Consider the following 26,456-nt stretch of genomic DNA (forward strand, 5'->3'; position numbering starts at 1 on the left):
TTAGCACAGTTTTCTATCGGGCATTGGTGAGGCCTCACCTGCAGTGTTGTGTGCAGTTCTGGTGTCCTTATCTGAGGAAGGATGTCCTTGCTATAGAGGGAGTGCAGTGATGGTTTACCAGGCTGATTCCTGGGATGACAGGACATTCATATGAGGAGAGACCTAGTTGGTTAGGAATATATTCATTGGAGTTTAGAAGAGTGAGAGAGGACCTCATAGGAACTTATAAAATTCTAACAGGATTAGACAGGGTCGATTCAGAAAGAATGTTCCCAACGGTGGGGGGGATCCAGAATAAGGGTTATAGTTTGAGGATGAGGGGTAAACCTTTTAGGACTAAGGGTGATGAGAAATGTCTTCACTCAGAGTGGTGAATCAATTGAATTCACTACCACAGAAAGTAGTCAAGGTCAAAAAACTTTATGATTTCAATAACAAATTAAATGCAGCTCTTGGATCTAAAGGGATCAAGGGATATGGGGGAAGCCGGGATCAGTGTATTGAATTTGATGATCAGCCATGATCATAATAAATTGCAGAGCAGGCCAGAAGGCCGAATCGCCTACTCCTACTTCTATTTTCTATGTATGTTTCCCCAATCCTTTCAATCAACTGATTTTACAACTGATAAAACTGTTACATACATTAATAAAAAATAATTAGAAGATATTCTTATTATCTGCTGACTTCTTGCAGATTATGGGTTTTCTTACAAAATTCAAAGAGGATGTTCTGGCCCCCTGACCATTCATTAAGTGAGCATTCAGTAATTGTCAAAACCCCAATTTGGTGGGAGCTTTGTCAAGATGAAAACATGTTTAATTACCTATTTTTCCCACATTTCCAGGTTTGAAATTAATATAAGGTCAGAAGTTCAAGAGGAAGGATAGAAGAAATGTGGAATGTTTATTAGGGAGATTGCTTTTGCCCAAATATAAAAATCCTCCCATTTTGTTTCATATTCGTTCTTGGGGTGTTGACATTGCCAGTATGGCCAGCATTTATTGCCCATCCTTCGTTACCTTTGAGAAGCTGATGATGAAACGGCCTCTTGAGCCGTTGCAGTCCATCTCATGAATTTGCTCCCAGTGAGCTGTTAGAAAATTCTAGGATTTTGATTCAGTAATGGTGATGGAATGGTGGTATATTTTCATATCACGTAGATGTGTGATTGTGACATATATTTGGAGGTTCTGGTCTTCTGAGTGCTCTTGTGCTTCTGAGTGCTGGAGGTTACTGATATGGAAAGTGCTGTAAATGATACAGTATTGCCTTAGCCTGCTTTCTTCTCTGGGGTGTTAATTGGTGATACAGTTTCACAGTTTGTCTTCTACAAAGGATAAGTTGTTGTGAGGAGTGTTACATTACCTCCAGTCTTCCCTTGTGTTGCTTTGTTGTTCACTAGCTGTACACTCTCAGAACATTCTACAGGTCAGGTCTGCTTTTCCCAATCAGGCATGCCAGAAGCTATCACTTATAGCATATTGATTTACAGTCCCAGAAGCGTGACATTTCTGAAATAAAATAGGATCCAGAAGAGATGCATAATCTGTTGAATTAAATTTTTCACAACCACAAAAAAAATTACACAAAACCACAAAGTTAATTTTTTGGTAGAAACTTATTGTTCAAGATTCTCTGACATTGCCCGCAGCTGGGATTCTCAAGTCCCACCGCAGTAAACGGAGTTTTAGTTGGGTATCAAATTCTCCGTTTTTGCTGGAAGCGGTGATGGGGCATACAAAGAGAATTTTGGTCACTATTTCAGGAATCAAAATTTGACAATGGAGAGAATTATTTAGTGCTGATAAATTCTTTGAAAGCTTCATTTTATATTTAGCATAGTAGTGACCACCAGGCTAGCTCCAAAAGGAGGTAAGTGGACGCAGTTGATCAGTTTCTTCTTTAATGGTAAATGATTTAATTAGCTGACATCGGTTGAACCTTGGTTAGTATTGCCAAATTGTTCTCAACGTACAACTGCTTATCAAAAGAAAAATGCAAACCTTCAAGAGGTTTGTAAGTTGCTTACAAACTGTGCCAGTCTATAGGTGCTGCCCAAGGTGAATGAAGGTGAGAGACATCTGTCCAAATCTGTTTACTCAGAGAAGACTATATCACCTTGATTGAAGAGGAAGTATTTAGAGCGTTGCCGTGTCAATAGATGTTACTGGCCTCTGAATGGACTCTGCCCTGCTGTTGCATCTACGTTGATGAAAAATTACATGATCGTGAATACATGTACACATTCAAGAGACAGATGGATTCAGTTCTTTGTTCAGGAAGGAAATGCTTCGTCCATAAACAAGACGTTAGAGAAGAGATAACGGGGAGAACTCTATCGCCCCATATTGCTTCCAACTTCCTGGTGAAACAGTTCTTCAGGTGTAAGTTTTGCTTTCGCACAGCTCAGGTCCCACTGATGAAACAAAGGTCTCTATCAGTCAAAGTGCTGAATGATGCTGCATTGATGAAATTCAACAAATAAACAAGATTTGAAATCAAGACTGACTTCACAGTGGATGCTATAAGCAGTTTTATGGAATGCAAAAGCAATGTGTTTATAATGCTGTTCATTACCCAAGGTCTTTAACAGCTTTGCAAGGCAGAATATGGCACAGCTATAGACTTTTTTACTCTTCATTCCAATTAATCTCTCAACAATCTGCTACTTTATCCATGAGTCTACTCTATTGGCATCAAGGCTTTAGTAAGAAAGATCTGTTGGCATTGAAATACACAAATGAATGTCATGGCACTGGACCAGCTTCAGATGGAAAACCCTTTCCAAGTTTGTGTAAGTGCAAATGTCCCAACACAATTGCCAGCTTCCTCAATCCATCATTTAGTTAATTATTTCATGTATATTCAGAAAAAAACCTGATTGTCAGAAATTTAACCAAACAGGATTAGTTTACTTTAAAAGGCACGTGTGGAAGACCTTCGCACCTCTACAGTCTGAAGGTAACTTAAGCCTCAACAGGCTTCAGTTCCTATCATGAAATCATAGAAGTTACAGCACAGAAGGAGGCCATTTAGCCCATTGTGTTAGTGCTGGCCTTCTGAAAGAATTCATTTATTGCAATGCCCTTGCCTTTTTCCCATAGCCCTACATTTTTTCCTTTTCAGATATTGATCTAAATCCTTTTTAAAAGTCTCAAGTGACCCTGCCCAGAGCACACTCTTGGCACTGTAATCCCGATAATAAATATTCACCATGTGAAGAAGGTTTTCCTCATATCACTATTTCTTCTTTTGTCAATTAAATGTCTGCTCTCTGATTCTCGATCCTTACACCAATGGAAACAGTTTCTCCCTATCTACTCTGTCCAGACAGCTCATGTTTTTGAATAATTGAATCAAATTTCTCCTCAGAAACCTCTTCTCCAAGTGGAACAGTTCAACTTCTCCAATTTTTCAATGTAAATAACGTTCCTTATCCCTGGGACCATTCTCGTGATTTTTTTTTCTGTATCCTCTCTAATACCTTCACATTCTCCCCGAGAGTATGGTACTCAGAACCGGACACAATACTGCAATTGAGGCTGAACCAATGTTTTATACTAATTCAGTAAGAAGTTTAACAACACCAGGTTAAAGTCCAACAGGTTTATTTGGTAGCAAAAGCCACACAAGCTTTCGAGGCTCTAAGCCCACTCACCTGAAGAAGGGGCTTAGAGCCTCGAAAGCTTGTGTGGCTTTTGCTACCAAATAAACCTGTTGGACTTTAACCTGGTGTTGTTAAACTTCTTACTGTGTTTACCCCAGTCCAACGCCGGCATCTCCACATTATACTAATTCAACATAACTTCTTTGTTTCTGTACTTTATGCCCCTATTGATAAAGCCCGGAATGCTGAATGCTTTATTAACTGGACAGTGAACCTGGCCTGCCACCTTCAATGGTTTGTGCACACATACACCCTCCACTCCTGCACCTCCTTTAGAATAGTACCCTTTAATTTATATTGTTGTTCTCCATTCTTCCTACCAAAATGAATCACTTCACACTTCTCTGCATTAAATTTAATTTGCCACTTGTCTGCCCATTCAACTAATCTGTCTTTGTCCTTCTGAAACTCCACACTATCCTCTTCATGGTTCACAATAATGTTTACTGCAAATTCTGAAGTTCTGCGCTGTTGACCAAAGTTGAAGTCATTCATATATTTTAGGAAGAGCTGGGGTTTGAACACGAAACCCTGAAGAACGCCACTATAAACCTTCCTCCTGTCTGAAAAACATCCATTCCCCACTACTCTCTTTTCTTATCATTCAGCCAATTTCATATCCTTGTCGCTACTGTCCTTTTTATTCCATGAGCTCTAACTTTGCTCACAAGTCTATTGTACGATCCTTTTATTAAATGCCTTTTGGAAGTCTGTGTACACCACATCAACAGCATTATCCTCATCAATCCTCTCTGTTACCTCATCAAAAAACTGGAACAAGTTAATTAAACATGACTTCCCTCAACAAATCCCTGTTGGCTCTCTTTAACTAATCCATATTTGCCGAAGTAACTATTAATTTTATAGGCTACAATTCTCTCAAAAAAGTTCTAAGTGTCGGATTTGTAGGAAAACTAGTGCAAATCACGCCAGTTTTTTCAGTGCAACTTCACACTCAAATCTCCCTCACTCTGTGCAATACAGAGGTCACAATCATGAATATAATTAAAAGCTCGGGGAGAGGCCTATTCACGCCAGAGGCTGACAGTTTCGGGCCTCTGCGCATATGCAGTGGCCCCTATCTATCAGCCTGCAACCTCCCAACACCCTCACGGCCTGATTGCGGCCCCTACGAGCATTCCCAGGCCAGCCCTGGCCACCCCCCACGGTCCAGGAGCGCCCCGACCTCCAGCCCCCCATGCCCCAGCAGCGATGATCTCCCCCCATTCCCCCCCCACCCCCCCCAACAGACCACCACCCATTAGGCAACCCCCTCCTCCTATGCACCGCCCCACATCAAAACCCCTGCCCGGCACACCCCCAGGCTGACCAACCCCCCCCCCCCCCCCCCCCCGCCAAGGCCATACCGATCGCTAGCCTCCCTCCAGCCCCGACCGATCTCAATGCAGAGTGGCAGCAGGATCCACCACCCCCACGCCTAGGCCCCACCCCCAGCAGGCTCCACCGCGTTGTCCCCACCCCTTTGGCACTGCCTGATGCCCAATGGGCACTTTGCCCCTTGGACAGTGCTGGGGCATGCTGGTACTGCCAGGGTGCCCATGCCCAGGGAACACCACCCCCCCCCCCGCCGCCGGCTGTCCAACCCCCTGGAGGGCCCCGATTTCCCCCCTTCACTCCAGTGGGGTTGTCCCGCTAGTTCCCCAAAAGTGGGGAGCTAGCCTGAACTCCGCTGGAGTGAAATACTTCTGGCGGGGTGGGAGATGCTAGCGGGCTCAGAGAATTCCGTGCTGGGCCCACTAATCACATTGTGATAAGATTAAAAACAGATACAAACTACTTACCTAGTGTTCTTGCTGATTTCTAGCACGGCTCAGACGGTGCTGGATATCCAGCACTGGGAGATGCATGCGTGGTGGGAACACGTGCGTGAATCCCGTGAATTGGCTGACAAGCGATTCTCCCGGCGTGCTGCGCTAAACAATTAGCACGGCAAAATGGGAGAATTGCCCCCATAATTTCTAGAAGCTCCACCACCACCAATATTAAACTAACTGGCTTTTTAAAAGTTTATTTTACGCGATGTGGACCTCATTGGCTCGGCCAACATTTATTGCCCATCCCTAGTTGTCCTTCAGAAAGTGGTAGTGAGCTGCCTTCTTGAATCGCTGCAGTCCGTAAGGTATAGGTACACCCACAGTGCTGTTAGGAAGGGAACTCCAGTATTTTCACCCAGCGACAGTGAAGGAAAGGTGAAATATTTCCAAGTCAGGATGGTGAGTGATTTGGAGGTGAACTTCCAAGATCCCAGGCATCTGCTGCTCTTGCCCTTCTAGATGTTATTGGAAGGTGCTGCCTAAGGAACCTTGGTGTGTTCCTGCAGTTCATCTTGTAGATGGTACATATGGCTGCCACTGTTTGTCGGTAGTGGAGGAATTGAATGTTGTGTAGGGGATAGCAATCAAGCAGGCTGCTTTGTCCTGGATGGTGTCGGGCTTCATCCAAAAAGAAAGTCATACCAGACTGTATGATCATAATGAAGAATGAAAAGGTTACACAGTATATGAAATTTGTTACCCAGGAAGTAACATTGGACAGAAAGTGTGATCAAAAATTCAGATGAAATTTGGAATGGTCAAAGATTCATTTCAAAAAATGTTCAACTCAAAATTAGCCATGAAACAAAACTGAGAATCCTGGAATGCTACATCATACCAATTCTGATATATGGAAGCAAGTGTTAAATGATCAATGAAGCAATGCAGTGAAGAATTGATGATGCAAAGTTGTGTTTTTTTGAGGCAAATAATGAAGATATCTTGGACAAGTTACGCTACCATTGAAGAGATGCTAGTGAAATCTGAGACCAAAGGACTCTCCTGACCAAGTACAGGAGACAATTTGAATTTCTTGGACAAGTAATAAGAAATCATGATTTAGAAGGTCTGTTGCTGATGCGAAAGAGCAACAGTAAGAGATTGAGTTAGACGAAGAACAACCTTTACAATGATCTTTGCAAACTGGATAATGATCCACACATCCAGAACAAAATTAATATGGAGGTCCATGGTCATCAGTGGCCCCTTAGAACGTGGTAGCGGAAAAGAGAGAGAATAAATGCTAGCCTAGCCAGCGATGTCCACATCCCATGAAGGATTTATTTAAAAAGCTGCTCCCTCTCTCCCAGATTCTGGGAGACTGACCCTGTCTGTTGAGGTTCAGTGACATGTGTTAGAAGCACTTTCCCACGGCAACATGATTCAGATAGACCGTTGTTCAGGTAAAAATGCTAATTATTTACCCTTGAGCTCCTAACTCTCTTTTGTTTGGGGAGGAAATGGACAGTTAAGTGAATTACTGTTTACAGCCCAACATTTTCAACACCTTTTTTGGACTTAGGAGACCAGCAGTCTAACAATTGTAAACAGCGATGCTGCTGCCAATGTTGCTAAGTGAGAATACCTCAGATCTTTCTTCCATCAAATAATCTGGGCCTACCTTTGATCTTTAACAGTCACCTCACCCAGGTCTGTTGTCAAGTGGACTTCAGAACAGGTCACATGACCACCATTTAAATCATAAGTTAAAGGCACTAACCCGCTGTTTCTTTCAGCGGGAGTTTAAAAAAGAATCTCCCACACTCTGTGCACTGCAGAATGCATGAGTGTGATTCACATTAAAATACTGTGGGCGGGGCCTATCCCCACTGAAGAGGCCGGCAGCATATCACTGAGTGGGCCATAAGACCACAAGACATAGGAGCCAAATTAGGCCACTCGGCCCATTGCTTCTGCTCCGCCATTCAATCATGGCTGATATTTTTCTCATCCACATTCTCCTGCCTTCTCCCCATAACACCTGATCCCTTATTAATCAAGAACCTATCAATCTCAGTCTTAAAGACACTCAATGACCTGGCTGCCACAGCCTTCTGCGGCAATGAGTTCCACAGATTCACCACTCTCTGGCTGAAGAAATTCCTCCTCATCTCTGTTTTAAAGGATCGTCCCTTCAGCCAGAAGTTGTGCCCTCTGGTTCTAGTTTTTACTACTAGTGGAAATACCCTCTCCACGTCCACTCTATCCAGGCCTCACAGTATCCTGTAAGTTTCAATAAGATCCCTCCTCATCCTTCTAAACTCCAATGAGTACAGACCGAGTCCTCAACCGTTACTCATACGACGAGCTCTTCATTCCAGGGATCATTCTTGCGCACCTCCTCTGGACCCTTTCCAGGGGCCACTGCACATGCGCCGATCTGTCAGCACTGAGATCCTGTCTGCCAGCCTCCTAATTGCTGGCTAGCCCCATGATCCCCTATTGCTGCCCCCCCACAGCCCCCACAGCCCAATCGTTGGCCCCGCAAACATGCCCGGGTCAGCCTCGCCCCTCCCCTCCCCCCAACCCGCAGTACCAACCCACCACTCCCCCAATGCAGCCTTGAGCCCCCAGTAGGCTGACCCCCCTTCCACCTGCACCCTGATGGCCAGCCCCGATTGGCCTCCCTCCCTCTGTCACTCAGCTCAAATGCAGAGTGGCATCCGGACCCTCCAGCCCCATAGTTCACCCCCAGAAGCCCCATCCCCATCACGCCCTACCTCCAGGAGGGTGGAAAGACTAGCGGGCCCGGAGATTTCAGTCCCGGGCCGGCTAATGCTATTTAAAATATATTTAAATCACCTTCTGCATACATTATGCAGCTCCACGCCGATTTGACGACGCTGGAAGTCCGGCGCTGGGAGACGCGTGGAGGTCACGAATTGGCCACCGCTAGAGTCTCCCATCCCGCTGCGCTAAGAAAAGCAGCGCAGTGGGATGGGGGAATTGCCCCCCAAATTAGTACCTCACATTGAGTTGATCTTTCTCTACACCCTCACTATGACTGCAACACTACATTCTGCACTCTCTTTCCTTCTTTATGAACGGTATGCTTTGTCTGTATAGTGCGCAAGAAACAATACTTTTCACTGTATACTAATACATGTGACAATAATAAATCAAATCAAATCAAATCATGGGTCCGATTCTCCCAAAAAAATTCTAAGTGCTGAATTGGCGGAAAAAATGGTGCAATTCACGATTTTTCTTCAGTGGAAGTTCAGACTCGAATCTCCCACACTCTGTGCAATGCAGAGGTCACAATCGCGAATATCATTAAAAGCTCGGGGCGGGTGGGGCCTATTCAGGCCAGAGTCTGACAGCTCCGGGCCTCTGTGCAAGCGCAGAATCCCCGATCTGTTAGCCTCCCATTTGCTGGTTAGCTCGATTGCTGGCCAGCATGGGACCCCCCCCAGTGCTGACCCCCAGCACACCCCCCCCCCCAACCCACAGCCCGGTCACGGCCCCCATGACCATTCACAGGCCAGCCCCGATCTCCAGCGCCCCCCCCTCCCCACCAGCAGGATGATTCCCCCCACCTTCCCCCCACCTTCCCCCCACCTTCCCCCCACCCCCAGGAGGCAAACCCCCCCCCGCACCCCAGCAGACCAACCCCTCCCCCCAGCCTGTCCTGATCGCTGGCCTTCCTCCAGCCCTGACCAAATCCAAATGCAGAGTGGCAGCGGGACTCCGCCAACCCCACCAATCACCCCTAGGCCCCGTCCCTTGGCACTGCCCCATGCCCGGTGGGCAGTGCTCAGGTGCCCCCTGGGCATGGGCACATTGCCCCTTCGGCAGTGCCATGTGGCACAGGCTGGCACTGCCATGATGCCCTGGGGGCATCACCCCACCGCCGCCCGACCCCTGCGGGAGCCCCGATTGCCCCCCCCCCCCCTTCACTCCAGCGGGGTCTCCTGCTAGTTCCCCAAATGTGGGGTGCTACTCTAAAGCCCGCCCGAATGAAATACTCCTGGCGGCGTGGGAGATGGTATCGGGCCCTGAGAATTCAGTCCTGGGCCCAATAATGACTTTTAAATTACATTACAAACAGATTAAAATCACTTACCTGATCTTCCCGGTTTCCAGCGTGGTCTCGACTGCGCCAGCTCTCCGGTGATGGTAGATGCGCCTGCGTCAGGAACGCATGCGCGAATCCCGCGAAATGTCCGACGCGCATCTCCCAACCCGTGCACCAAAAAACTAGCACATCGTGATGGGATAATCGGGCCCCAAATCTTTATGCCTCTGCCTTCAGAGCTAATCCTCCTCAAACAACATCTTATAGTTTGTTTAAAAAGTTATAAATAATAGCCAGTTACAGCTACAGGCAACTATTGGGGTTGCTTCTGATGTGGGAGAAAGCAACCTGTTCAGTCGGTTAAACTGTTTTTGATATACAATTTTCCCCTTTTGATCTTCCCTAACCTGAACTAAGCTCTTCAGAAGTCAAACTTAATTTGCTTCATTTAACGAGTCTACCCTTTAGTATGTAATTCCAAAGTTCACACTTTACATCAAAGCCTTTAAAACATCTACACTAACTCTTAAGAAACTCAACACCAACCAGGATAAAGCAACCTTCTGATTGACACCCTATCCATCACCTTAAACATCCACTTCCTCTGCCACCTGTGCACCATGTGTACCATCTACAATATTCACTGTAACAACTCATCCTGGCTTATTCAATATCCCAAACTCATGGGGCAGAATCTTACTGGCACGTCCACCTGTGGTTCGTACGGTCCTGCCTGAGGCCAATGGAGAATGCCGTTCTCCGAGCCTCCGATTCTGGGGGCGGGCGTGCCGGTAAAATTCTGGCCATGACTCCTACGTGTATAAGAACAAGAGCGGCAGACACTGTGGACTTGGAAGTATCTTGTCGTTTCTTCATTTAGCATAGTAATACTACTGTGGAAGCAACTTCACCACAGAATGGAGTTACTCAAGACTGTCCACCATGACCTTCTTAAGTGCAATTAGGGATGGGCTAGAAAGGCACATCTTGCCAGCGATGCCCATACCCCATAAATGAATTTTAAAAAATAATTCAGCCAAAGACTTGCTTTGAGCAATAATCATGTTCAAAGAATTGATTGAATGAAATTGATATACCGTAAGGAGACTTGGAAAGAGGCCTGGGAATAACATCAAACTTTTAATTTTCAATGTAAAAATGTTGAAAGAATGTGAGAACGTATAACTGGAATAGTAGATAGTACAACTCTTCGGGGGCTATGCAATTCACTAGTCAGATCATATTGGCGTATAGTGCTCAGTCCTGGTATACACGTATTGGGAAGGGATTCAACATGACCGGTCCCAGAAGTAAAGACGATGAGCTTTGAGGCATGATTAGAGAAAGCCAGATTCATCAGCCAAGAATGAAGACACTTTAAGGATATCCAGATATATAAAATACGAAATGGGAGAAGCTTTACCTCATTGCTTTCATACAGGCCAGGAAAGCAGGAGTAGGGGATATCAATTTAAATTTGTGACAAGTAAATTTAAAACAGATATTCGGAAGAATTTACTCCAAAGAGTGATAAATGTTTGGAATAATCTGCCAGGTGAGACCGTAGAGCAAAAAACACCAGGAACATTGGAAGTACAGCTGGACACCATTATATGAAAATTAAGGAACTTGGGAGATGTATTTCAGTGGGGCAAATAGCCATTTCTCATCTTTGGTTTTTCTCATATCACATATTAACTTTCATCGAGATGAGAGAAAAAAAAACATGCTGAATACACAGTCGGCCTACCATCATCTGATTAGAAACAGGATAATGTTTCAAATCAGGAAGATCTACACGCATGAAACATTCATCAGCCTTTTCTCTTCACACATCTGGGTGTCGTGGCAGCTTATGTTTCTCTTACTAATCTCAGATAAACTCCTTTTGTAGTTTCTCCATCTCTCAACATTGAAGTTAAATATTTTGGATGGTTTTCCCAATATTCAAAAAAGCAGTTCAACATTAACACTCTAAGCTAGAGAGAATGGCATTTACCCTTTTCACAACTCCACATTTCACTTGATGAAGGGTGATATGGCAGGTGAGATATTCATGAATAGAATGATAATATGCAACAATATTCAGATACAAGCAACAATTCATATTTGGAAAATGTCTTTGACATAATGTTTCACATAGGACAAAACTTGGTGATAGCAGAATAATTAGGAGTTGGCCAAAGCATGAGCTTTGTCTGCATAGCACGCAAGAAACAATACTTTTCATTGTATATCAATAATGAATCAAATCAAATCAAAGAAACCTAAATTTTAACTGCATTAATCTCTGTGTTTAAATGAACTATTTCCTTTGATGAGGGAATCCAAATAAAGGTACATAATCTTAATTTTAGAACCAGTATATGCAGGAAGCACTTCTTTACACAACGTGGAAATTTGGAACTATGTCACCCTAAAGCACGTGGATGCTGGCACAATTGAAGCTTTTAGGATTCAAGGTGATAGATTTTTGTTGGATAAATGTATCAAGGATTTTGTGCAGACAGGTAAGTAGAGTTAAGGTACAGATCAACCATGATCTGACATAATAATGAAGCAGGCTCAAATGGCTTAGTTCTGTTCCTGTTATTTCCATGCTTTCATGTAATCGAAATTAGTGAGAAATTGGTGGCTCTTGCAAGGCCATTTTTTTTCACTGGATTGATAATCTGGGCTATGTTTTTTACAGGGACGCCCTGGAATGAAAGGTGATGCAGGAGAACCAGGACTGTCAGGCCGACCAGTAAGTATCTTTCTCTCTCTTTTCATTTCCCTGGAATTATATCATAGCGTAAAAGCTGAAGAAATTGAAATATTAAACGTTTCCACAAAATGGACTGAATTAGAATCTAATTCAGGGAGACAGTAACCATGCATGCTGCAAGGAATGAAATAACACAAAGGGCACTCTTCTAGAGTAGAATTGTGCTTGATCTTGATGGGGCAATTTGGAGGGTACTTTACTTTGCATCCAAACAATGCTGTATCAGTCAGTACTTGAAACAGCACAGTAGGAACTTTTAGTTTTCATCCAACCTATCTGGTATCTGGGCATACCTGATGGCAGGATGCAATGGATGTTTATTTTGTATTTAAGCTATCTTGTACCAGGCCTATGTTTTGGCAAAGCATAGTGGGAGTGTTGCCTTTCATCAACCTATGCTGTGCCTTTGCCTGATAGAACATTACATCCAAACTGCATTAGTTTTCTTGAACATTACAATTATTATGATGCTCTATTTTTTAAAAAAACACGTTATTTATCATTACATTATAAATATATGTGCAGAGATTTTCACTTTACTATGGTGGCTGCACTTGCGCAACTTTTTCTCACATCTTTGGATTTCTCAGTCAGCTCTGTAACCAAATAGATATTGGTTCTTTTTATGCATATTGACATTGCAGTGTAAAAGGTGGACTTTTTGTACATTCCTTGTCTATCCTGGCTTGTTGCACACCACAAATATTGCCCTGCCCCCTGCCAAGGTCTTACCCATCACCATATCCACTATATCATATAGTGCTTCTCTCAGTCGAGACTTCTGCTCAACCCACAATCCCATTCTCAAATAGATTTTTTGTCCACACTCTTTTTTGAGAAAAGCCAGATGAAAAAAACTGTCAGTGGAATTTTTTGTGAACAGTGGTGAGTAGCTTTCATAAGATAAGACAGGAGAAGGCTAATCGGCCCATTGAATCCACAAAATAAAGGCAGTTTTCCTACCTGCCTGCCCCACATGACTCCCTTGCAAAAGGACCTGATGTTTTGTGATTCACCTTTTCCTGAAATTGCTTTCAATAAAAAAGCTTCTCGATTGGATTGGTGAAAACAGTTGTTCAAATTGGGTTTGAGCCACAGTTGAAATTGTTGTCTAATTCCCCTTTAGTTGGGTTTGCTATCTTCCAGTCCCTGAGCATTCAATGCTGTATGAAACAGAGAGGTCTGGAATACATTATGCACATTGTAAATATCAACATAACTTAAAAGGCACAGAAACCACTCAGCATTTTAAACCACTTGAAACCACTTAACCTTGTGTAAATATACACTGTGGAATTGACATTTCCGAGTCATCTCATAACTGTGAATGTCTCAGTGGAGCAATGCGGAAAAATGCTCCGGTGCCCTGCATCTTGCAGTTTATTTTGTGAGAAAAGCCGTTTTAAAATTTTTATTGAATAGCAATGTATAATGTGGTGAGCACCATACGCTGGATTTAAGCACTTGTCTGTTGTTTTGTGTTTCCACAGGTCAATTATTAAAGTCAGAAGCTGTGCCATTAGGAAGTAGACATAATATGGTGAACTTTAATATCAATGTCTAATGAAAGCTTTTTTTTCTTTACAGGGACCAGCTGGTCCAATAGGCCCACGAGGTACACCAGGACCACAGGGTGGAAGGGTAGGTACCATTTCATAGAATCATCATAGAAACCCTACAGTGCAGAAGGAGGCCATTCGGCCCATCAAGTCTGCACCGACCACAATCCCACCCCACATATTTACCCACTATTCCCTCTAACCTACACATCCCAGGACTCTAAGGGGCAATTTTTTTTTTAACCTGGCCAATCAACCTAACCCGCACATCTTTGGACTGTGGGAGGAAACCGGAGCACCCGGAGGAAACCCACGCAGACACGAGGAGAATGTGCAAACTCCACACAGACAGTGACCCGAGCCGGGAATCGAACCCAGGACCCTGGAGCTGTGAAGCAGCAGTGCTAACCACTGTGCTACCGTGCCATTAAAAAAGCACAATTTACAGACTGAATCACCAGGAAATGCATGTTTTCTATCCTAATTTATGTCCTACACTACAAGTGATTATACTCAAAAATACCTTATTGGTTGTAAAGCGACTCTTTGAGACATCTGTTGATTATCAAAATTACAAGTCTTTTTTTTGTTGCCGATCCTGCAGTATAAAGGCAGCCTCCAGCTTTTCCAAGGACAGGTTATAGATATTTCAGAAGATCAGAGGCACCATCCAGCATGAAACTGAGCCATAAGGAACAGGAGGGTTTCAGATCCTTATTCATGGATGGTGCTTTTAGTTGATCACAGCTGAGATGGGGGGCAGGTATGGCTCTGGACAGCAAAGGGTGAAATCTAACCAGGTTCCTACTCCTGATTGCCTCTCAGTAAGTTCACTATCATAAAGTTAGAATAAGATGGTGATTAATTTGAGTGGGCCTCCAAAGCCTTCTGCGGCAAAGAATTCCACAGATTCACCACTCTCTGGCTGAAGAAATTCCTCCTCATCTCTGTTTTAAAGGATCGTCCCTTCAGCCTGAGATTGTGCCCTCTGGTTCTAGTTTTTCCTACTAGTGGAAACATCCTCTCCACATTCACTCTATCCAGGCCTCGCGGTATCCTGTAAGTTTCAATAAGATCCCCCCTCATCCTTTTAAACTCCAATGAGTACAGACCCAGAGTCCTCAACCATTCCTCATACGACAAGTTCTCCAGGGATCATTCTTGTGAACCTCCTCTGGACCCTTTCCAAGGCCAGCACATCCACCCCAAAAACATGGGGTTTTTGCTGTGTTACCCAACGGGGACAAAGGCCTGGACTTTCATTAGCCAGGCTGGTAACCTGGAGTCTGGAGAATTCTCCACTCAGCCTGAGAGGTGGTGAGTGGGTGCAAGCCACATGGGTGCAGAGGCGGGGTGTTTAAAAGACCTGCCTTTAGACAAAAACACAAAAGTCCTCCAGCCCTTATCACACACACATCACCATGCTCCTTCCATACCACTCTCATGCCTCTCATCCACACACCCGCCTCACATGGCCCCTCATGTCCCCATGGCAAGCTTTGGTGCTCCACCCACACTGCCCTGCCCTCTCTTTTATTATTTATTCTTTCGAACATTGTCATGTTACCAGCAAGGTCATTGTCATTGAACTGACTGATTTGCTTGGCCATTTCGTTAAGATAGTTAAGAGTCAACCACATTGCAGTGAATTTGGAGTCAGATGTAGGCCAGACCATGTAAAGATTGCAAATTTCTTTCCCTAAAAGGACATTACTGAAGCAGATGAGTTTTACAACAATTGAAAATAGTTTCCTGGTCACCATTACTGGGCCCACCTTTCAATTCCAGATTTTATTAATTCAATTCAAATTCCACCAGCTGGTGTTTTGGGTTTTGGACCCTTGTCCCCAAAATATCAGCCCAGGTCTCTGGATTATTAATCGAATTACATTACCACTATCCCACCATCTCTTTCATGCCCCTGATGGCATTCCACCCACCTCCATGGCCCCTTATTCCCCATACCAAGCTCTGGCACTTCCCCATCGATCTACTATACACTGTATAGAACCAATGATTCAGATAGTCACAGTAGGATGTTTAAAACTAAAGCTTTAAAAAAGTTTATTTCACTGAAGGACAACAAAAGTGACAATCATCCAGACCCTTTAAGGTATCAATAACAGAAGCCAACCCTTTGAAACCATCTAACCTTGTGTAAATATAACTGTGGAATTGACGACAGAGATTAGAGAGCCAGAGCTGTCAATTAAGTAATATTATCTCTGGGACTTGGGTGTTTTAGCAAAATCAATGGATTTCTGGGCTCTCAGCAAAGCATACATAATGAGGCTTGGCTAAGAGTCCAGAAATCCATTTGTCTTGTTGAAATACCTAAGCCCTAGAGTAAACATCACTTGACTGGCAGCTTTGGATCTCAGCTGTCAATATTGTAATGTTTATTTACACAATGTTGTGGTTTTAAGAGCTTGTGGTGTCTGTTTTTGAAACTTTAAAAGGTCAGGATAGTTGACACTTTTATTGCCCTGTAGTAACATAGTGGAAAGTAATACATGAATGATGATTTTGTAAAGCTTTCTTTATATATCCTACTGTCACTATAGCCTTCATTGGTTCTTTACAGTGTATAGGGAGTGAGTCCATAAGACATCGCAGCAGAATTAGGCCACTCGGCCCATCGAGTCTGCTCTGCCATTCAATCATGACTGATATTTTTCTCATCCTCATTCTCCTGGCTTTTCCCCATAACCCCTGATCCTCTTATTAATCAAGGACCTATCTATCTCTGTCTTAAAGCACTCAATGACCTGGCCTCCAAAGCCTTCTGCAGCAAAGAATTCCACAGATTCACCACTCTCTGGCTGAAGAAATTCCTCCTCATCTCTGTTTTAAAGGATCGTCCCTTCAGCCTGAGATTGTGCCCTCTGATTCTAGTTTTCCCTACTAGTGGAAACATCCTCTCCACATTCACTCTATCCAGGCCTCGCAGTATCCTGTAAGTTTCAATAAGATCCCCCCTCATCCTTTTAAACTCCAATGCGTACAGACCCAGAGTCCTCAACCATTCCTCATACGACAAGTTCTCCAGGGATCATTCTTGTGAACCTCCTCTGGACCCTTTCCAAGGCCAGCACATCCTTCCTTAGATACGGAGCCCAAAACTGCTCACAATATTCCAAATGGGGTCTGACCAGAGTCTTATACAGCCTCAGATGTACATCCCTGCTGTTGTATTCTCGCCCTCTCGACATGAATGCTAACATTGCATTTACCTTCCTAACTGCCGACTGAACCTGTACGTTAACCTTCAGAGAATCCTGAACAAGGACTCCCAAGTTCGTTTGTATGTGAGAGTCAATGGACATAAAAGTGCTATAGTTTGGCATAGAGGCATGAGAGGCCATAGGGGTTGAATGGGGGGCCTTAGTTGGACATGGCATGAGGAGGATCTTTTGAACTCACTTTTAAATGTTTCCTCATGCGGACCTGGGTTCACAACTACCCTGAGGGACCGTGAACCACAACTCTGTAAAGCTTGGTCCAACTGCATGAAAATTGCAAAGGAGTAGAGCATACCAATCTCTACAATGGAACCACTGAGCTTGGGGGTGTTGGGTGCAACCTTTGACCCAAACTAGCTCACAACCTTTAAAGGCACTTCTGAAAAGCATACAGCCCAGCAATGAGGTTGGGAATCCTGGAATGGGGATCAAACTGCTATTTTTAAAGGGCTGCTGAATCATCCTGACTCAGTGAATGTCCAGTCCAATCACTTTTCTAACCATCACAGACAAGTCTCAAACCTGAGGACTGGGGTATTGGGGTGAGGTGCTGGAGGACTATTCGATCATCATGATTCATACCTGCCAGAAATTAGTGCCTTCAGGAGATAGGAGGAATGTGAGATGAACTTACTGCAATGGCAAAATTAATGCCCTTATTTCTCCAGTTTGCATCTTGTCTGCAAATATTGTTTTAATGGGTTAGTTTGGGCCTCTTGCTTACTAATTGGCTGGGAAACATTTGTTAAATAGTGTAACTGCGTTGAAACATGATTGTTGGCAAACATGACAGCTAATTTACACCGTAAAGTTCCACCAACAGTAATGAGATGAATAAGTAGTTAATTTATATTTTCTGTAATATTGTTTTTATGAGGAATGGTGATCAGGATACTATTCCCATTCTTTTTGACTAGTGGTACAATGGTCTAACATTTTCAATTTGTAAAACCAAAGGGAACCCAATAAGATGAAGAGGTTACAATCATAAAATCTAGGTCAGCATCTTTATTGTTTACAGGAACAAGGAGATGGTTCTTACTTAATTCAATATGTCCTCTGCAGGAGAACAACTCGCACAGTGCGGCACTCCCTAGTCCTAGATTATAAAATCAAGTCATGGAGAGGGACCTGAAACAGCTGGTATTACCAACTGAACCAAGCTAAAAAACAAATAAGTGACTCTTTACTGTTAAGATCAGTGATGGTATATGGTGGGAGAATAATGCAGCAGTTTGTCTTTTACTATTTGCAAGTTTATTCTTCATACAGCTCAGTAGAATTACAACTCCTTATGGTTTCCCCCCTTTACCCCGCACTCCTACAACCCATTTCTGAAATTATATTTCAAAAATGCCTCTGTATTCCACTTTGAGATGTCTGGTGGGATTTCTTTTTAGTTAGTGCTGCATAAGAGTGATTGTTCATTGCTGCTCATTTCTACCCTGCTCTATTTTATATTAAAGCCAGTGAAGAAGGTAATCAAGCAGTGTGCAAAATGGCCCTCCAAGTCATGATCACTTCCCAAGACCCATTTCATACTCATTTTGGGCTTAGTAGTAATATGTTCAGTCAATTAGTTCCAAAGTTCACTGGTGAAAGTGGCTTTTGCTCTTGGTATTGCCGGAATCAAGGAGAAATCACTTCATTTAAAAAGCAATTGCATGTATCCATGCCACTATTGGTATAATGGGCATCTGCTGAACAAGGGAGGCAGGAAAAGTAGCATTAACCAGTTAGATTTTCACATGGTTGCACCAGTGGCCATTTGAAGTTATATTTAACTTGACTACTTTGTGTCTGTTTTCACTAAGGAAGATAAAGGAAATGTTTCAGATGTGGAGATCCAAGAGACAAGGGAGGATGCAGAGTAGAAGGAAATTAGTACAAGAAGGTTGCAATGGAAAAAAAATAATAGGACTGAAAGCTCTTAAGTCCCTGGGACCTGATATTATGCATCGCAGATTGTTGAAAGAAATTGCCATAGAGATAGTGGATGTATTGTTGACCGTCTTCCAAAATTCTACTGATTGTGGAATGCTTCCATTAAATTGCAAGGTAGTAAATGTCATCCCACTATTTAAGAGAGGAGGGAGAGAGAAAACAGGAAACTACAGACTTATCAGCCTTACATCAGTAGCAGGGAAAATTGCTAGAATCTATTATAAAGCATGTGATAAATGGACATAGTCAGCATGGATTTATGAATGGGAAATCATGTTTAACAAATTTGTTGGAGTTTTTTGAGAATACTACTGACAAAATTGACAAAAGAGAACCAATGGACGTGATTTGCAGAAGGTTCTTGATAAAGTCCCCCACAGGAGGTTGATTAGTAAAACAAAATCATATGGAATAGGATCCATACTGACATGGATTAAGGACTGGCTAACAGGCAGGAAACAAAGAACAGGAAAATTCTCTTATTGGCAGGCTGTGGTTAGGGGGGGCATCGCAAGGATCAATACTTGGGCCCCAGCTGTTCACAATATATATCAGTGACCAGATGTGATATTTCCAAGTTTGTGGATGATACAAAGCTAGGTGGGGATATGTGTTGTGGGGAAGATGAAAATCAGCTAGAGGAGGATTTGGACAAATTAACTGAGTGGGAAAGAACATGGCAGATGGAATGTGGAGAAATGCGAGGTAATCCACTTAGGTAGAAGGAACAGATGTGCAGAGCATCTCTTAAATGGTAAGAAATTATAAAATGTAGATGTACAAAGAGACGGCACGGTAGCACAGTGGTTAGCACTGCTGCTTCACAGCTCCCGGGTTCGATTCCCGGCTTGGGTCACTGTCTGTGTGGAGTTTGCACATTCTCCTCGTGTCTGCGTGGGTTTCCTCCGGGTGCTCCGGTTTCCTCCCACAGTCCAAAGATGTGCGGGTTAGGTTGATTGGCCATGCTAAAAATTGCCCTTAGTGTCCTGAGATGTGTAGGTTAGAGGGATTAGTGGGTAAAATATATAGGGATATGGGAATAGGGCCTGGGTGGGATTGTGGTCAGTGTAGACTCGATGGGCCGAATGGCCTCTTTCTGTACTGTAGGGTTTCTATGATTTCTATTATCTGGTGTCCTTGCCCATAAGTCTCTGAAGGCTAACATGCAGGTGCAAAAAGCTATTAGGAAGGCTCGTGGAATGTTAACCTTTATCGCAAGAAGATTTGAGTGCAGGAGTAGTGAGGGTTTGCATCAGTTGTATAGCAGCTTGGTTAGGCCACACCTGGAGCACTCTGTGCTATTTTGGTCTCCTTAGGGTAACACAGTGGCACAGTGGTTAGCACTGCTACCTCACAGCACCAGAGACCCAGATTAAAACAAACACCCCATTAGCTAAAATAAATTATTCTCCTGCATTCTCAGCATGGAGTTGCCTGGTGCAGACAAATCGGCACCATATGAACAGAGCTGAATTCTAAACATACCTCATGAGAAACATGATAAAAATGCATTTATTAAAGGCACAATATCATCGCACCTTAAAATTTGACCTCAGTAATTCAGTTGTTTAGTGGCACATTCTAGTCAGCTGGAAATCACATGCTGAAAAAATCAGCAACTAATTTCAGTTGGGGCCTTGTTAAGTGTGACTCTATCTCTGCCTCAAATATACTCCATCACATAGGTGGGATGGGTTTGACCAGGCAGAGAGAATTCCCAAATGGAGAATTTTCTCAGCTCCAGACTGTACCAGTGTCAAGTGCCTGACTGTCTGGATTTGCCTGGTAGCTAATTGGCTGAATGGTGTAATGTGCCGCCCACTGCGGAATCCAGGCCTGGAGACTCTGTCAAAATTCCAGAAGCAACAAATATTTTAGCCCATTAGGAATGTAGAAACGGAAGTAGACCATTCAGCCCGTCGGGCCTGCTCCACCATTCAATACAACGATGGCTGAATGAACAATTTGATGCCTTTCACACATACTATCCCCATAACCCTTTACATTATTGTTAATCAGAAATCTATTAGTCTCCACCTTAAACATACTCGATGAGCTTCCGCAGCCCTCTGGGGTAGAGAATTCCAAGACTCACAACACTCTAAGTAAAGACATTTCTTCTCATCTCAGTCCCAAGTGGCTTCCCACTTAGTTTGAAATTGTGTCCCCTGGTTCTAGATTCCCTAACCAAGGGAAACATCTTATCTGCATCAACCCTGTCTATTCCTTTAAGTATTTTGTAAATTTCAATGAGATCGCCAAAACTCGAGAGAATACAGCCATGTTTGCTCTACCTTTCTTCTTAAGATAATCCCACCATCCCTGGAACAAATCTGGAACAAACAACCCCAGTCTATCTATCCAAACTCTCTTAGAATCATAGAATCCCTACAGTGCAGAAGGAGGCCATTTGGCCCATTGAACCTGCACCGACAACAATCCCATGTAATCCCTGCTAATCCCCCTGACACTAAAGGGCAATTTAGCATGGCCAATCAACCTAACCTGCACATCCTTAGACTGTGGGAGGAAACTGAAGCCCCCGGCGGAAACCCATGCAGACATGGGGAGAACATGCAAACTCCACACAGCAATTGGCCAAGGCTGCAATTGAATGGGGTGTTTGTTTTAATCTGAGTTAATGCATTTTCTTTGGTTGTTCCCCTGGGGTTTTCGATAAAGGTTTGATTTGCTTGATTGACAAAAGACAGAGTCATTAGCAAATGGGAGGAGCTAAGCTTATAGGGAAAAACAGTTAGTTTCTGCTTGGTTCTGAAAGAAGCAAGAGGTCTCTCTCTCTCTCTCTCCCTCTGGAGGCTGCTGTTTTGGAGCCGTCACAAGACAGGTGTTTGTCTGTATCTTTCCAGAGGTGTTCTGGGGGCTGCAGGACTGGCAGTCCACGTACTAGCACGTAAGCCTGTATTGTTTGCAAACTGAAATTAAAGAGGAGTTTACGTCTATGAGGAATATTGCTTACATTGGAACTAATAGAGAAATGTTAACAGTTAAGAATTGTATCTTGTCATGTTGAAGTATTTCAATTGGTAAAAGCTAAGCTAATTCATTTGTTACATTTAAGCTGTATTGTTAAATAAAAATTGTTTTGACAAAAGCTTCTGAGTGTGTCAGTAGAATCACACCTGGAGTGAAACATCTTCTCCTCACACTAATGCCATAATAAAAAATAATTGGGGTCTAGTCTAACTTCTAACTTGGGGTTTCTGTTCTGGTCCCTAACAAAAGATAATACAAGCTAATATTCAGATGTACAGTAACTCATTTTGATCTCTTTCAAAACTATTTATTTCATAATACAGGGCTTTCCAGGTATTCAAGGACCTAATGGACCTCCAGGACCACGGGGACCAGTTGTAAGTTATACCTTCAGAAATAAATACTGCTATTGAATGTCCCTAAATAATGTTGTGAATTGTGAATGGTCTGTACCCTAACAGCATTATTTTAATATGTTAATGCACAAACTCATTAATAAAGTTCAGCACACGACAGAAATCACGGAAAAAACAAAAGACTGTTCATTCCATTACATCTGCATAATGAACTTTTATCCTCCCTCACTTATTTTTTAATCCATAAAACTACAAGTTTACAATAAGAAGCTGTTCAGCCCATTCTATTTGTGCCAACGGTTGCCAGAGTAATTCAAATGGATCTGTATCATCATCTGCATTAAATCTTTATATGCCTTTGTTCTGAAGGATGCAATTGTCTCTGCCTTGATCATTCCCTGCAGCAAAACTTTTCATGTTACCCCACCCAGACTTGAGCAAAGCAAATCTACAACATCCGTCCAGCACTACATAGGTTTTTGCACAGAGATGATTGGTTATAATTATGATGAAAGACTTAAATCAAAGGCTTTATTCACTGCAGTGGACAAAGTTGCAGGAAGTGTTCAGAGTGAGGATGAATACTAAATAAAGTTTACGGAATTATTTTAACACTTTTTTTTTCCTTGGAGAGGATTGGGTAAACAAATGAAGGGAGATGATGGAATTACAAGAAAATCTGAGAGTGAATCGCTCCAGAGTAGAGATAAGATCAGTGCATGTTTGAGGGGCCAGAAATCTATATTTCTATGCACATATTATATATATATATCAATATATAATATATATATCTGGAGCTCAGAAATCATTGGAAGTAAGATTCAACTTGGGAGAGTTATAAAACTAGCATTATCGGATTGGACACCTATCACATAACCTACCTGATATTATTTTTCCATTGATTTCAGCAGAAAGAGATTTTGGGCAAGTCCTCATCCTATTTTCTACTGCTGAAGTTGGAAATTATTCCCTCACTGTGTTTTCCATATCATTCAGTTACCTCTAATATTAAAAACAAAAAAATGATTAAGCAAGTCTGGCAATATCTGTGAAGAGAGAAAGAATTAATGTTTTGAGTTTGTAACAGTCACATGGATTCAAAATGTTAATTCTGTTTTTCTCTCCATAGATGCCGCCAGACCTGCTGAGTTTATCCAGCATTTTCTGTTTTTATTTCAGATTTCCAGCATCTGCAGTATTTTGCTTTTATTCCAGTTATCTTTCTGTGTATTTCAACTTGCAACGTTCATCCCATTCCTCTCTGGATAATCATTCAGCTCTTTTGAGATGTTTGGAAACTTGCATTATTATACGTTGCCTTGTATTCTGCCACTGAAATCATATTATACCTCTCTTTACACTGGCTCCAGTCCACTGAATGATGTCACAAGTTAAACAGATAATTCAAGAAGCCTGGCTCAGATTCAATCCATGACACCATTGTTGGAATAGCCCATTCACAAGGAGCAAGGAAAGAAAGGGGAATATCAGTAACTTGAATCATAGGAATGTAAGGAATCTGGTAACTTGTTGGCATTCCAAGACAATACTCATTGTTGGACAGGAGCCAGAATTGGTGTTGGTGCCATTTCCCAATAAAGCAATATGCTAACACATGGGGACAAAAACTGTATTATTCCAAAGGGGTAACTAATAATCTTGAAGACTGTCAAGTCTGGACTTCTGCAGTTGGGAAGAGAACCAACATGAGGAAAAAGCCTACTTGACAATGTCTTCATCATCCAATCTGACACCGAAACATCTAACCATGACAATATTGATAGAAGTGATCAGTGACAGACCTTGTGGAAATGAATGATGGAATTCTCCCAAAAAACGACCAAGTGTCGTAACGGCGAGAAAACAGGAGTGCTTTGCACCGCATTCATCCCACACTCAGTCACCTTTTTGGAGAGTGTGGAGTTGTGCAGCAGTACTTTGGGGGGGTGACAGGGGGATGGTTTGTGGGCCTGAACATGCCTCTGAGTCCAGCTTCAGAGTGCTCAGGCGCCTTTTCACAAGGACACCCCAATCTCGCAGTGAGTTCCCAACCCTCCCCACTGAGACATCAGGAGCCCCCCTTCACCCAGCCACATGTTCTCCCACCTCCTCCTGGAGTCGCTGGCATCGGGGGCCCCCAGATGGGTCCCCCATGATAACATGTGACATGCTCACCCCACCCCCACCCCATCATAGCCCCTACCCAGGCCCCACCCTCTTGGCACTGTCCTGGCACACTGGTGGTGCCTAACCTGCACTGCCAGAGTGTTTGGTTGCCACTGCCAGTGTGTTAGGTGGGCAATGCCTGATGGACATGCCCCTGACCATCCAGAGGCTTCAATGCCCTCCAAATGCTCAGCATGGCCATCATGCCAGGTCTCTATTAGTGGAGACCAATAAGTAATTTTGGCCAGTGTGACCTCCCATCGGAGAGGTGGGAGCATGCTAGGAAGGGGATGATCGCATGCCAACCTCGCTAATGAGATTGAAATCCAGTCTCTTTCATGATAATCTGCCTCACGGGCCTTCTGGGCACAATCCAGTTTGTGGCAGTAGAAAGGTCCAGAGAATGATCGGAAATTGGTGCCAGGTGCGGAACCAGGGCGCGATCTTTCTGGTCCGTTGAACTGGTCGATCAGCGCAGCAGGCTGGGAAGATAGCATGTGAGGCTTTCGCACCGGGCGCAAACTGCTCTCGCATCTTTCCAGTCGTGTTTTGCAGGTTGTTTCCATCTTCCTAACCTCTCGCTGACAAGAGTCACTTATGATCCCCACAAACGAGGACTAGACGTGATGGTGATGTTGGGCAGATCGGGGGCCTTTGAAGCCCCCGAGTGATTGGGGGCATGGCTGGGTGGGCAGGAGGAGATTCGTGCATGGTAGGCCACAGATGGGGTTGGGAACCATCAGGAGGGTCCCAATGCTAACAACCTGTGTTGCCATGGGAGGCGGAGGGGTTACACTGCCGCCTGCCGATGATTGGGGGGGTGGGGTGGAGCAATGCTCATGTGGTGGGTGAGCCGGTGGCAGGAAGTCTCCCAGTTCAGTGGGAAATTGGGGCACCTGTGAGATGGCACCCCAAGCAGTCTGTAGCCGGTTTCATCGGCAAGCTTAGGCTCTGCCACCCCCCTTACTGGTGAGACACTTCTGTCCAAAAAAGAGTGCATTTTCAAACTCACCCAAAAAAAGGTCTGAAACTCTCCAGTTTTCTTGCTCGGTCGGCACTTAGAATTTTTTTGGGATGATCCGGCCCCCGATTTATAGGCCCACACGCTATTATCTGGGATCTATGTGATCTGCACCAGGTGCACGGAGGTTGGAGAATCACCCTCAACATCTCTGTTTCACCCTCATTGTCACTGAGAACACTCTCCATCATGTTGTGTGGCAATAGAACTATGCTCGGTGGGATAGATGCCGAACAGATCTAGCAACTCAAAAATGGGCATCCATGATGTGGTGTGAGCATCATTAGCAGCAATATTGAATTCAACCCCAATTTGTAATCTCATAACTAACATATCCTTCACTTTATCATTTCCATCAACTCAGGGAATAACCCCTGGTTGAATGAAGAGTGCATGTTTCCTCTCATTGGTGTGAGTGCAATGGAATCCATTATTACATGATTCGCATTGGCATGCAACTTTAATTGGAATGGCCATGTGCTGGTTATGTTTCTTGACTAATCCAGGTGCCTGGACTAATAACCAAGGGAATGGAGTCCAAATCCTACCTTGAGAATTGCAGTTGTTCTAAACTAAAAATGATCGGAACGTGAACATTCTTTAGGAAAGAAAACATCCTGCCCTTACTGAGTCGGACCCGTAAATGACATTCCCACACCAATAGTTATCTGATCATAAAGTCACAATAACATCTTCTCAAGTCAATTTTGCTAATATACGTTAGATGCTATGTTAAAATAGCAGAGAGGAGCATGATGTGTTATGTATTTTATGAAAGTAAGACCAAGAATAAACCTTATCCTCAAATTTCTTTTTAAATGTTCCTTATTGTTGAATACCGTAATTGCCAAACATTTTATTATACTGGTCTCTGCACTGGGGAA

The 26,456-nt window shown here is 43.4% G+C and overlaps 1 protein-coding gene across 2 annotated transcripts in view; it reads left to right on the forward strand.

Annotated features, from left to right (window-relative positions):
• Positions 1-26,456, forward strand: part of LOC144504285 (collagen alpha-1(XII) chain-like) — a 284,762-nt gene that overhangs the window by 224,467 nt on the left and 33,839 nt on the right. For both annotated transcript variants that reach the window (XM_078229390.1, XM_078229389.1), the window contains exons 58-60: positions 12,216-12,269; positions 13,878-13,931; positions 22,353-22,406. In XM_078229390.1, coding sequence (XP_078085516.1) covers positions 12,216-12,269; positions 13,878-13,931; positions 22,353-22,406 — 162 coding nt within the window. The remainder of the gene's footprint in view (positions 1-12,215; positions 12,270-13,877; positions 13,932-22,352; positions 22,407-26,456) is intronic.

Source organism: Mustelus asterias, chromosome 15, assembly GCF_964213995.1.
Source record: "Mustelus asterias chromosome 15, sMusAst1.hap1.1, whole genome shotgun sequence".
Taxonomy (NCBI): Eukaryota; Metazoa; Chordata; class Chondrichthyes; order Carcharhiniformes; family Triakidae; genus Mustelus; species Mustelus asterias.